This window comes from Melanerpes formicivorus, unplaced genomic scaffold, assembly GCF_026170545.1.
Source record: "Melanerpes formicivorus ecotype bairdi unplaced genomic scaffold, bMelFor1.0.p_v2 SCAF_21, whole genome shotgun sequence".
Taxonomy (NCBI): Eukaryota; Metazoa; Chordata; class Aves; order Piciformes; family Picidae; genus Melanerpes; species Melanerpes formicivorus.
Window position 1 is genome coordinate 4,004,972 of NW_027142373.1, and position 12,813 is coordinate 4,017,784.

At 45.9% G+C, this 12,813-nt stretch overlaps 1 protein-coding gene across 1 annotated transcript in view; it reads right to left on the bottom strand.

Annotated features, from left to right (window-relative positions):
• CACNG4 (calcium voltage-gated channel auxiliary subunit gamma 4) overlaps nt 1-12,813 on the bottom strand; it is a 43,533-nt gene that overhangs the window by 5,256 nt on the left and 25,464 nt on the right. Inside the window, exons 2-3 of the mRNA XM_068151124.1 lie at nt 5,716-5,799; nt 77-217 (exon numbers count right to left, since the gene is read on the bottom strand). Of these exons, the coding sequence (XP_068007225.1) occupies nt 77-217; nt 5,716-5,799 (225 nt within the window). The remainder of the gene's footprint in view (nt 1-76; nt 218-5,715; nt 5,800-12,813) is intronic.

The window sequence follows — 12,813 nt, forward strand, 5'->3', positions numbered from 1 at the left end:
CCTCAACCCAGGAAAGGGCTTTTCCACAGCTCTCTTCAGAGGTAGCACTTAAAGATTCAGTGTAAGGAGAACATACCTGCTGCAACAAAGAGAATCCCAGCGCTGAGAATAATGTTGTTTTTGCTGTTGTAAATCCTTCCTGCTCCAACACAGAGTCCTCCCAGCAGCAGCAGGATTGTGCTTAGGATGGGGAACACACTGGAGGCACGGACAATGCCTGGAGGGGAGACAGGTAGGAAAGCAAGACAGGCAGTAACCATTTCAGATCCCTCCTCAGGTGCAACTGTGGTGCCTGAATAGTCTAAAACCTCTGGATTTGCTGGACTTGTCACTGATTCTGCATTTCTGGGCATGCTTTTGTGAGCCAAGGCCATGGGTGGGTGGTCAATGTGGCACAGACGCTCTCAACTGAGTAGCTTAAATCTTTTGAGCTTTCTTCTAGAAAGTCCAGTGTTATCACCAGTATCTTGGCAAAGACCTCTAGGATCATCAAGTCCAACCCTAATGACTCTATGATCCTATGCTACCATGTACAGAACACTTCTGACAGGGCATGAGGTAAGTGACAGCAAGACCCAGCATCATGCAGGGAGCAGCAGTGAAAAATTCATGAGCTGGTGATGAACCTTACAGCATTTGGGGAGGGCCTGAGCAGACAGATCTGTGCCTTGGTGCATGCAGAAGGTGAGTGAATTACAGCCCCTGAAGTCTGCAGCACTGGTGTTGCCAGCAAGGACAGCTAATAACCCATTTTTCTTTTGTTGAATATTAAGGATGTTGAAACCTTTATAGATTTCTCAGGCAGGCATTTTAACAAGTGTGTCTCAGATGTTTGTGTTTAGCTTCCTGACAGCTAAGCAAAGTCATTTAAAATTCTACATGCTGAAGTCCCTTTGCCAGCATGGGCTATAAAATCCCTGGGGAAAAAAAAAACAACCTAAAGCACCACTTCAAGCCAGCTTTCAAAGTCAGGGCCCTACCAGACTAAGATGCAAGTGAAAAGGGAAGTGGCAGGGAAGGAACAAAAGGGCTGAGGGGGAAAATAAACAAGCACAAGAAGAGATGTCTGTATTGTACAAACTACAGGGATAAAACCTGGTAGGCGTTCCTGAAAGGCAGAGTGAGGAACGGAGCTAGGCTCCTATAGAGGATTTTGTTTGAAGAAGAGGAGATAAGGTGCTGTGGAAAACAGGATTGTCCCAAAGCTTGGAAAGGCAAAGGTGTGCAGGGGAGTCCTGGGGCTTGGGGTTGCCCAAGGTGAATGGGAGTCAGAGGGTTGGAAACCCCAGGGCACGGTGGGAGGACAGGGTCACCCCCAGGGCTGAGTGCAGGGGGAGGAGAAGTCACCATCTGGAGCAATGTGCTGATGTGGGGCCATTAGCAGCACAGGCTCTCCCGGGTACCATCCTCCTGGTCCAGATGCACAGCGAGCGGCACCCGCTTCCCGAGCAGGAACGGCCAGATGTTCCAGCTGATGCTCTTTCTCATTTCACTTTTGATGGCCATGGTGTTCCCAATTTAGTGAATTGCTGCCTAACGATTCCCCTGGTAACTGGTGGCACAACTCCCACTGACTGCAAGAGGGACAGGACCAGGCATTTAATAACAGCATTGCTTTTGTGTGCACTGCAAAGCCTCTGGGAGCCCCAGCTCTGGGCTCAGCCCTCCTTAGGATGGTGCAGACATAAAACAAAAAAGACAGTTCCTGCCTGGGAAGCTTATGCCTTTATCGATCTGCAACAGCTAGAGAAGTCCATCTCCTGCCAGAACTGGCACCATCACTGCACGTGTCCTTTACAGACAAGACATTTTCTAACTGGATCTAAACTCAATTCAGGGAAGGGCATTACTATTCAGACAGTGTCTTGCAATAATTGGCAAATCCAAGTAACGTGGGTGTAATGTCTCTAATCAAAGCCTGCTGAGTGTTGAGAGCCTGTTCTGTTGTCCTGGGTGTATCCCCATGTGTGCGGTACCAAGGAACAGTGCTTTGACTTTTGGGTCAGGTTTTAGAGCCAGTTATTAGAAAAGAGATTCAATGCCAGTCTCTGTGCTGCTGGAGATGACAGCACTCCAAGTCCTGTCTGTCTGTTAGTGCCTTGGCAAAAGGCAGTGTGGGCTTAAAACCTCCTGTGGCCCTTCCTGGTGGTTGTTTCCTGTTTCCTGTATTTTATGCTCATGCTGTTTGTAAGGACTACAATCAAATCAAAGAGCTTTCCTAAAATGCTTCAGTGATATCACCAGGAGAACTTGCCAGGCATGTCAGATATAGGGCCTGGGTTGTTCTACTTGTAGCAGTCATCACAGAATGATTTGGGTTGGAAGGGACCTCAAAGATCATCTAGTTCAACCCCTCCTGCCATAGACAGGGATGCCCTCCACTAGAGCAGGCTGCTCAAAGCCCCATCCAATCTGGCAATCTCCAGAGATGATTTTCCTATAGTAGGTAATTGATGTGAAGAGAAACAAAACACACAATGTTCTCTTCCTCTAAAACTCTACATGATAATTTTTTTCATTTACAATTACTTCTAGCTCTGAAATGTAAAAGGAAGCTCATAGGTACCACATAGAATTTACATATGTCTCCTGATACTGGTAATAAAATGACAGCACATCAAAAAACATTAGGGCAATCTGGTTTTTGCTTTCTCCCTTGCTTTTCCCCCCTCTTGTTTACCGTCCTGTCTGTTTTCATCGTCGGCTCTGCACCACTATGCATTGTGACACCTCCTTCAGTGAAGCTCCAGACGTGCTGTGTTGCTCCTCCCCACAGGGCTGCAAGCCCCAGCATTCAGCTCCTGCTTTCATTCTCTTCCAAAAAACAGAGGCCAAGCAAATGGCTTTAAAAAGCCAGAGCACGTGGGGAAGAAATCCATGGAAGGGCAGAGGTGCCCCTGAAATGGGGCTGCACTTTTGTGCCAGAGTCCTGGCATCCTCCTGCATGCAGTGAGGGTGAATCACAGAATGGTTTGGGTTGGAAGGGACCTTTAAAGGTCATCTAGTCCAACCCTCTTGCAGTCCTCAGAGGCATCTTCAACTAGAGCAGGTTGCTCAGAGCCCCAGTCAACCAGAACTGGAATGGTTCCAGAGATGGAGCATCTCCCACCTCTCTGGGCAGCGTGGGCCAGGGTCTCACCACTCTCAGTGGTGATTTCTTTCTTCTCTCTAGTCTGAATTTCCTTCTTTTAGTTTAAACCCATCACCCCTTGTCCTGTCACAACAGGCCTTGCTAAAATGTCTGTCTCCATCTTTCTTATCAGCCCCCTAAATACTGAAAGGCCACGAGAAGGTCTCCCTGGAGCCTTTGCTTCTCCAGACTGAACTACCCCAACTCTCTCAGCCTGTCCTCATAGCAGAGGTGCTCCAGCCCTGTCTCTTTCCTTTTTGTCATCTCTCTCCTTCCCCCTTTTCTTCTCCCACAGCTCATTGATGCAGGCATCCCACCCTCGATTCATGTACATCTGGCCCCTTGCTGGGGCTCTGCATAGAGATATGGAGGGGATTTTTTTTACAGACACAGGCTGCTGTGTGTTGCAACAGGGAAGGTTCAATAGAAGTGGTCTTGTCTGAGCTCCTTTTCATGTGTTTGTTGTCACTGAAGCTTGTCCTTTGCTGGGTTTTGCAGGGAACAGCCTGAATGCCCAAGGGCAAAATCCAAACTTCTGCTCCCACACACACCACGCACCAAAATATCCTAAAATCAGTGATTTTTTTCACTGACTTCAACAGGACTTTGAAGCAGAGCTCAATGCTGCTAGCACCAGGATGTGTACATCCATCTGAAGCCTATATTAGATTGGTCACTGAGGAGCAGCCTGAGACCTCTCCCGCTGCTCTTTCAGGAGCACAAGATGCACACAACCTTGGTGCCTTCATCTAAACTAGACAGGAAAAATAAGGTTATCCCCAGCATGTCCCTCTGAGCATCTTGTGCCAAGAAATGGCTATAAAGCTTGGGGAATGATGTGGAGACAGCAGCCTGCCAAGGTGTTGCACAGAGGGCAAAGATGGGACAGAAGCTCTCACATCTCCTTTGGAACAGGATGCAATTATCCCCATCTTAGACAATGATTTGGTCCCTATTACTTATCTGTATGAGCTCATCTCTCCTGGCTTTACAGACACAATCTTTCAGTAATCTCTGAATCAACCATATGCAGCTTTTCTTCCAGAAGCTAAAGCAGAGTAGCCCTGTTACCTGTGCAGGCTCCATGGGGATGAGCTCTCCTCTGCAGGGGTAGCAGCTGGAGACTGATTTTGCAGCAGACATAGCGGGTTGGACCAACTTACTTGTCAGATCACTTCTGAAGCAGCTTTTAGGAACACCCCTCACAAGTATAATTCCAAACAATTTACCAACCTCATGCCTCACTCTGGAGCTGGGGATTGTTTTTTTCCCAGTTCTCCCTTTCCTCCAAATAAAGAAGGCAAACCACGCTTTTATCAGGATGCTGATTAATTCCTCTTCCCTTTTACAGTCCTTTTACTGATGATGTTTCTTTCCTAAAGCTGACTTGGCATCAATTTAACATCAGTTCCAAGGCTTTGTATGAAAGATAAATGCAGCTGTGCTCACACTCTCCAGCCTGCCTTCACCCCAGTGCTGAAATCACATCACCCAACTACTCTGACTGATCTAAATTGACAAGAGCAAAGATGAAAAGAAAAAAAATATCTGGGTTTCTGCTAAAGCCGCTTTTGGGAGCTTTTAAAATTGGTTGGGTTTTTTTTACTCCTTCTTCTTCTTGTCTTAGCAACTAGAAGTTTCCCAGGAGTGAGCAGGAGGGCAGAGTGGTTCTCCAAGCGGTGTTTCAGGTAATTAATAGGAGTGTAGCTGAGGAGTGGTTTGCCTGGCTGGGTCTATCAGCCAGCAGCATCCAACTGCCCCCTGAAACTTTTGCAACCCCTTGTGAAGTTTATTTCTGCAGGTTCTTTCTCTGGTAAAGGGCACTGCTTTCAGCTTGGCTGGTCAGCTTTTGCTCAAAAGGAATAACCAGGCAAGGTGAACTCTGGAGAAGGGGAGATTTAACTCAAACTTTGCAGGATTCATGAAGTTTCACAGCTGGGTTCCAAGACTTCCCATCAGCTGAGCGAAAGGTCATCCAGAGGAGAAGAAACAACTGCCTTTATTTCAAGGACCAGGTTGGTGGATAAAGTTCCTTCTGTAGTGGATTATACACCAGTACAGAGCAGCTGTCCACACAGGGAAGCCACAGCCCATGCTCATGCTGAGATTTTGCTGTTAGATGCAGAAATTTCAGCTTCCTTCCTACAATTCAGTAATTTCACTGCAGGGGAAAGTGGCTCAGCAGCTGCAAAGGGTGAGGCTTGCATAAGGGTTGGTTTTAAGCATAGGAAAACATTCCTAATGAACTGGAACCCACTCCTCAAACCTCTTTTGATACACTAATAGGCTAAATACTCCCTCTGTACAATAGCCTCACCAGTTTGGGGCTGTAGCTCTAGTTTTCATTTGTGCACTTCCCATATGGAGGATGGGCACCACAACCATGAGCATTCCCTTGGCTGAAGGAAGCCCTTGAAATGGGAGTCCCCAGTGCTGCAGTGTGAACTGGACATATGTCACCACTGCTCTGTGCCACCCAGTTTGGGTCACTCTGTTCCAATTAAAAGGGGTTGGTCTCTATGGAAGACAAACCCAGGAAGGCCTCTCTGGTCATGTCTCTATATCAGGAATTGCTTTTCACTTACGGAGAAGGTATTCTGAGCTGTCATGGTCGTAGTCATTGTCTTCAGGGAAGTGGTTGATTCGGAAGCAATGTCCTTTGTAGATTCCTAAATGAAACAAAGCAAACACAACATTTAAGGAACAGAACCAGGTCAATGTGCTTCTGCCAGCTCTGCTTTATTTCCTTTTCCTCCCAGGCTGTATAAGTAAATTAGTCTCCTGCAGGGTTGGTCACTGATTGTTTTTATGCCATCAAGATGCCATCTCTAAGGTCACGAATTTTGGGCAGTCTGGGCTGAAGCACAGCCAATGGGAGGCAGAGCCAGGACTCTTGGGCTCCTCTCTTCAGTGTACTGCTAATATTGTTCCCTTGAGGTTTTTAATCTCTCTGTGCTTTACTTTATCAGTGCTGTGCTTATCTTACAAGCATACTGAATTTGGAAAGCTTCTTTTTGTTCCTGGAGTGACTGTCACTCTGGGTCCCGGCTCCATGGCTTGCTCCCCAGCAGAACCAAGTGTCAGTCTGGTGCCCATCACCCCTCCTCCCTCGTCCTCAGCAGAGTGCTGGCTTCCCTTATCAGAGCTGGTAAATGCTGAACTGTCTGAGGTCTCTTTGATTACTCTCTAGGCTTGGAAAACAAGTCCATAAATCTCTGCCTGCTGCAATTTAAACCTGTATGTCCCCCTCAGGGTTGGCTCAGCTTTTAATGGCATATTTGTTTAGTTAACTGGGAGCCTGTGCAGTAAGTCAGGGCATGAGAGTCCACTCCTGATACCTGAAGGAGCAACGCCAGCACTGGCTGGCTGATCACCTCACTGGGCTGAACAAGATGAGGTTCAGCACTTTGTCCACCTGGGTAAAACTTTCCATTAGTATTTTTCATATTGCTATTTCCCATCAATTATCCAGCCTTAGTTGCAGTCAGGTGGCTGTGATGGCTGTGGCACAGCAAGCTGCTTGGGGACCTGTTCCAAGGGTGCTGACTGCAGGAGCCAAGCCCGAGGTGAGATCCTGCCTTGGTGCTTTCATTATTCATTAACCAGCCCAGCAACATACATCAGCGAGGATGAGCTGTGCTCTGCACGGGAGTTTCAGCGCTCACAGCTCGAGCTGGCAGGAGGATTTAAACCCCCTCACTTAATACGACTTGAGCAGAAGCGCAGCTGCAGCCTGCAGGATAGAAACGTGGATTTATTTCACCACTATTACCAATGATTACAAAGATCTCAAAAGAATTACTAATCCAGAGGGTTCCAATTGCACCCTCTGAGTGTCAACTGCAGGTTTGTTGCTACAGAGCATTTCATTCTTCCAGTCAATGATGTATCTCCTCTAATTGCACTCACGGCTCAGGCTTTCTCTGCATGGCACTTCAAAGGCTGGGAACAAGATGTAAGTGGCTCACGTCCCATCTGGAAGTGACACACCTGCCCTGTCTGCCAGGCGGAGGAGAGCTGGGACTGCTCCTGCTAAGCATGTTTGTCCGGGCATCCCTCTGTTTGCCATCAGCTGGGTTGTTGCTCCTGATGGCTCTCCAGCAAAGCAATCCAAAATTCAGATTTGAATGATCCCAGCGCTTATTTTTATGGCAGTTCATGCAATGAAACTAAATCACTCCCAGAATAACAGGGCCTCTGAGACTGGATGGCCATTTCTTTGAGCCTCTTCATTATGGTGTGTTAATTTAGAGGAAATACATTTAGAGTACGATTTTTATCCTCTCCTAGTCATTAAGGGAAAAAAAAAAATCTAAATAATCTTCTCTCCCTAATTTCCTATGGAAATGGACTTCTCAGTGACTGTGCTTGTGGTTCTCACAGTCTGTATGTACTTCTCCAGTGACTTCTGAGGGGGTTGATTGAAGTTATCCAGATACAGAAGTACCACAGGTAACTCAGCAAACAGGTAGATGCATGAAGGAAAGGACTGTGCCACAGGATCACAGAATGGTAGGGGTTGGAAGGGACCTGCTAGGAAATGCAACAACATCTTATTGTTTTTTTCCCCATAGTGACGGACTTTGACGCTCAGATTTAGGAAAATTTAAACCTAGCAGGGTGGAAGTGACTGAAGCAGTGGTCAGCTTCAAAAGCACAACAGGAGAGCTTGGCTTGTACTTAAACAATACAAACAAAACAAAGCTGAGATTTGGTGAAACACTTGGCTCCATGCCCTGGCGTGTGAAGCAACACCAAAGAATAAAAACCACAGAAGCAAAGAAGTGACAGAAAAGCAAATGCCTCAGTTAAATTCAGTAACGACTATTCTACAGCATCTGAGCTCCTTGAAGCTCTTCTCAAAGGCTTCACAGAGGATGCCTTGAAGAAATGTGTAGACAAAGGTGGCCACTGGTCTGTGCTCAGAAAGGCACAGATGGGTTGTTTTCCACACACGGACGCGACATGGAAGAGAGAATTTTTTTCTTTGCTTATGAGGGTACAGTCCCTTCTACACTTTGGAGAGGAGGATGGAATATTTAACTTCTACTTCTGTATCCACTAGAGAGAGAGAGAAGTAAGCTGCAATCACTGCCTAACAGATACTGAAATATTGAGAAACACTTCTGGATACCTCTTGAGAGTAAGCTATAATATCCCACTGAGATGCAGCATTACTCCTTTCTTTGAATGATTACTGATATCTTTTAAATGATGTTTTTAGAAGCACAAATATTCTAATGAATATTTTTTTTCCTTCATAATAATAACTTTGTTCCGAATTTCGAGACAGGATTTCAGGATCTGGGTTAATGATAATGAAGAGGCAAATTTTCTGAAGTGTGTGCTGATGGTAGAAGGACTGTTTTTCCCCCACTGGTTGCAGCATACTTAGCTGGCATTTAAAACACTAAGAATTGCTTCTGAATTGGTTTTACTCTGTGTTCAAGGGCTTCTCTGACAAGGTTAGTACTTCTCAGTCCCACTAAGTGTTGTTCAGGTAACTATAATTAGAGTGTGATGTACTCAGATAATGTGATAAGGGAGGGAGCTGTAATGCCTAAGTGAAGATTAAGCTTTGTTTTGGGGTTTGAGATCTCTAAGTACAAGGAGTTTTCAGCAGTAAATCAAAGTAGCGATGCCAAATTCTGATGACATACATCCTCTCCTTGCTCTTTCTCAAATAATCCTTTAATAATCCTGCCTGTACCACTGCAGGGTTCTTCACTGGGCTTTTATGTTTTGATGCCTGACAGTTATTCTTAATGCTGTAGGACAGAAATGCTTATTTATGCTGTCTGTGGCCATCCATTATGTTGTTGGCCACACCACCATATTACTTACTCTGTCTGTGGCCACGCATGCCATGATCACATTGTTGTTGGACATACCATCAGCCATTTCTCATGGTCAATATTTATTAATGCCAACATTCCCTGATGCCCTGGAAGTGTTTGCACAAATCAACACTGGAAGACAGAGCACATAAATGTCTGACAGTATTTGTCAAGGCAGGCTGCACTTTTGTTTTCTCTTCCTCCTCCTCCCTGATTCTAATCTTGAAAGCTACACACAAGATCTTCCCATAACATTAGTGTTCTGTTGTCATTTAAAATAGGTTTCCACCATGCAGGAGCTAGCAGCTTTGCATCAGAGGACCTTGTCTGCGGGGTACTTCTGTCAATAGCAATTTTCATCTCCCTGCTCTGAGCATGAGCTTACGGGAGGCGATATCTGATAGCAGTGGGAGACACATGAGGATAGATGTCTTGAGCTGCTGCCTCCTTCTCCATCAACAGCTTCTGCAGAGCTGTTGCTTAACTACTGCATCTTCCAGCCCTTTTGTCTGCCCTGATTGGTAAGTATGTGCAGGAAAACATTGTTTTGGGGACTTGGTTGAGAGGCTTTGCTTGTTTTCTCATGAGACGCCACACACTTGTGACCTCCTTGGATCAAACTCTCCCCTGCCAACATGTCACATTCTTGTAGCTCTTGAGCAGCTACAGATACTTACTGCACACACGTGCACACTATTAATAGAGCTAAGCAGGGTTTTCTCCTGAGGGGGATTATGCTGATGGAATGAGTGCTGTGAATGTCAGCTGCAGCACTGGTTGCATGACTACAGTGATTACCTGCAGGCAGGTAAATACACCCCATAGTTGTCCAGCCTCAAGTCCCACTCATCGACTGATTTCTTCCTGACAAATATGGGTCTTCTGGGATGGTGTGAGGACATGGAAGGAAATGACTTTCAAGATCATTTGAGAGCAAGTGCTGCAGATGCAAGGAATACAAGTTGCAAGAAGCTGACTGTCTATTAAAAATAAGGTGACGAGTAAAGAACCACAGGAAATTTTTCCTGATGGTTCTGCTTGTTGCTTCTATTCTGTGATTAAATCCTGTACTTCACCCTTAGTCTGATCATAGAATCATAGAATTGTTGGGGTTGGAAGGGACCTCAAGGATCATTTAGTTCGAACCCCTCTGCCATGGGCAGGGACGCCTCACTCTAAATCAGGTTGCTCAGAGCCAGGATGTTTAAATAAATGTTTAAATGATAGGTCTTCTGATTATATCAGCTCAGGGAAGGTTGACTGACAGATAATACCCCAGACAGCAAGGAGAGCATGACATGCAGAGTGGGGCTGCTGTAACTGAAGTTGCCTGAACACAGTGTCCATTTGAGCACACCCTGTGGGACTGGGTTTCCTTAATGGCATGGCTCTACCCTTCCCTTGGACAACAGTGGAGAACCTCTATTTATAGTGAGTGGGAGTGTCAGTGCTGGACTCTGCCAGGGGAGGACAGAAACAGTTCTCTATATATTTTTTTTCCCCCCCTTAGGAAGATTTCTCTGCTGACAAGTTCTGAAGCCCTTTGCCATGTGATTTAAGCATTAGTGAGCAAAAGAGAACAGACATGCCCAAAAATATTCCTCTCTGCAAAATGTGCAGCACAGAGTCTATCCATGAACTGTGTGCATTTCTTTGATTTTCCACCAGTACAACTCCTCTGTCTCACTGGATTGACCCACAACAGCCAATGCAGCTGCCAACTCAACTCCCTTTTCATTCCTCTCAGCATAAAATAACTGTTGAAAAGAGGAATGGGTGATGCACCTCCTTTTACTTCCAAAACCTCCTTTGTGGTGCTGATGGTCAAACAGGGGCTATTATGGTCCTGAGCTCTCCACTCAGGCCACAAGGAAGAGCATTTGCTATTCTTCTGTAACTTGGCACTTTCTATGCTAAATTGTTGGATTATTTGTCTCCTGCTGCTTGCTGAGACTTTCACAAGCCTGTCCTTCAGTTACTTGAATGAGCACAGATCCTGTGAGCCTCTGCCAGAGGACATTTAATGCTGTCATTATAAAAGAGATCATGAAGTATTGATGCAAGTTGTGTGCAAAACACACCCCATGTGAATTTGCTACCCCACGTTGCTGCTGTAATGCTGCCTTCATCACCATGGAGGATGGAGCCAGCAGAGAAAGAAGCCTCAGGAGGTTAAATACACATTTATTGGGTGTCTGCTGTTGAGAAGTTTGGCTGTTGTGACAACCTCACGAAGCTGGGATCTTCACAGCATAGGTTGTTTTTGAGATGGATGCTGTCTGACACCCCCTGAGTCCTGCCAGTCTGGGAAATATTTGTCCATATGACAGTTTGTGTTTTTGTTTCATCCTGAAGGTGAAGTTGATAGAGAGCACTGCTACTACCTGGGGTTATTGTCAGATTTCTGCAAGTATAGGTCTTGGTTTCAGAAAATACTTAGGACCTAAACGTATTAGAAGATTAGAGGCTGACTGTGGGTACGATAACCCAGCTGAGGAGCATTTACTGTCCCTGCATGTCATGGGCAGGCCAAAGCAAATTCAGCTCAGCCAAGTCTTTAAAATGGGTTTATCCTGAATCTTAACCATGTTTTTCTACAGCTGTTCAGAGAGTGAAACAATCATCTTTTATTCTTCCTCATAAAAGTCCTTTCCTTCTTTTTCCATCTTCCATCCTATAACTTAGAGCTCTCTTGTTTCTCACTGCAGGGAGCTAAACTGCTCTGCTTCAGGGCCAGATTCTGATTTCAGTGTAGCAGACTCAATTCTCTTTCACCCAGTAGAGACGATATCAGGCTCTGGTCTTCTCCTTCTGTTTGCTCCCTCTCTACTTCCTGGGTAAAACCAAAATGTTTTTAAAATGTTGAAATGTATAAAATTTGCCCCACTTTCTTCCTTAGGAGCTGTCAGCTCTAACAAACCCTTTGGGTTCTTCTTTTGATCTATTTTCAATTGTCTGGTGGGCAAAGCAAAAACTCCTCCTCAAGTCTCTTATTTTCTTATCTTCTGCTGTGACATGAATTTCCCCCTTTTCCAGCCTTTTCCAGTCCTCCCCCTCCACTGCCTCCAGACCCTCTGCTGCTCTGAGCTTTTCCTCAGTCCCCTTGATGCCATGTGAATAACTGCTGGTCACTTTTGCTGCCTGCTCTATCTCGCTCCTCTTTAACACTTTTAAAAGCAGAACACTTTCCCAGTGTGCTTTACACCTCACGAGGGCTCAGACCAGAGCTGATGTGCTGGAGCAGCTCGCAGCTGCTTCTGCCCACATGCCTGCAGACGAGCTGGTGGTGGCAGGGGACTGTGCTCTGCTCTCACCTCAGTCTTTGCTCTTAGCACCCTCATATCTGGCAAAAGCTCCTTTTCTCTAGGAACAGGTCTCAGCTTACAGAATCACAGAATCATTTTGGCTGGTAAAGCCCTTTAAGATCATGGAGTCCAACCATTCTCTAACACTACCAGGTCTGGTGCTACACCATGGCCCCCAGCACTACGTCTCTGCCTCTTCTAAACACCCCCAGGAATAGGAATTCAACCAGCAACCCGGGGAACCTCTTGTCATTTGATGTGCTCAGTCCCACCACTGACCTCACTCCCTTCTCTTACCTTCCTATAGCAGTTAATGTTCCTTCTTGTATTTATCATACCACCAATCTGAACTATCTTCTCCAGCATATTATCATCTGCTTGCCCCAACTTGCCTGTGCTGTGGCAGTGTCTGAGATGATTGCCTTTTGCCATCTGCAGCCTCTCCTTGGTACTCCTCTACAAAGCTCTCTCTGTTGAAAGCAGAGGCAGCTCACAGCTTCTCCTTTCACTGTATCCCCACAGAATGAAGGTTGTGTTGCTG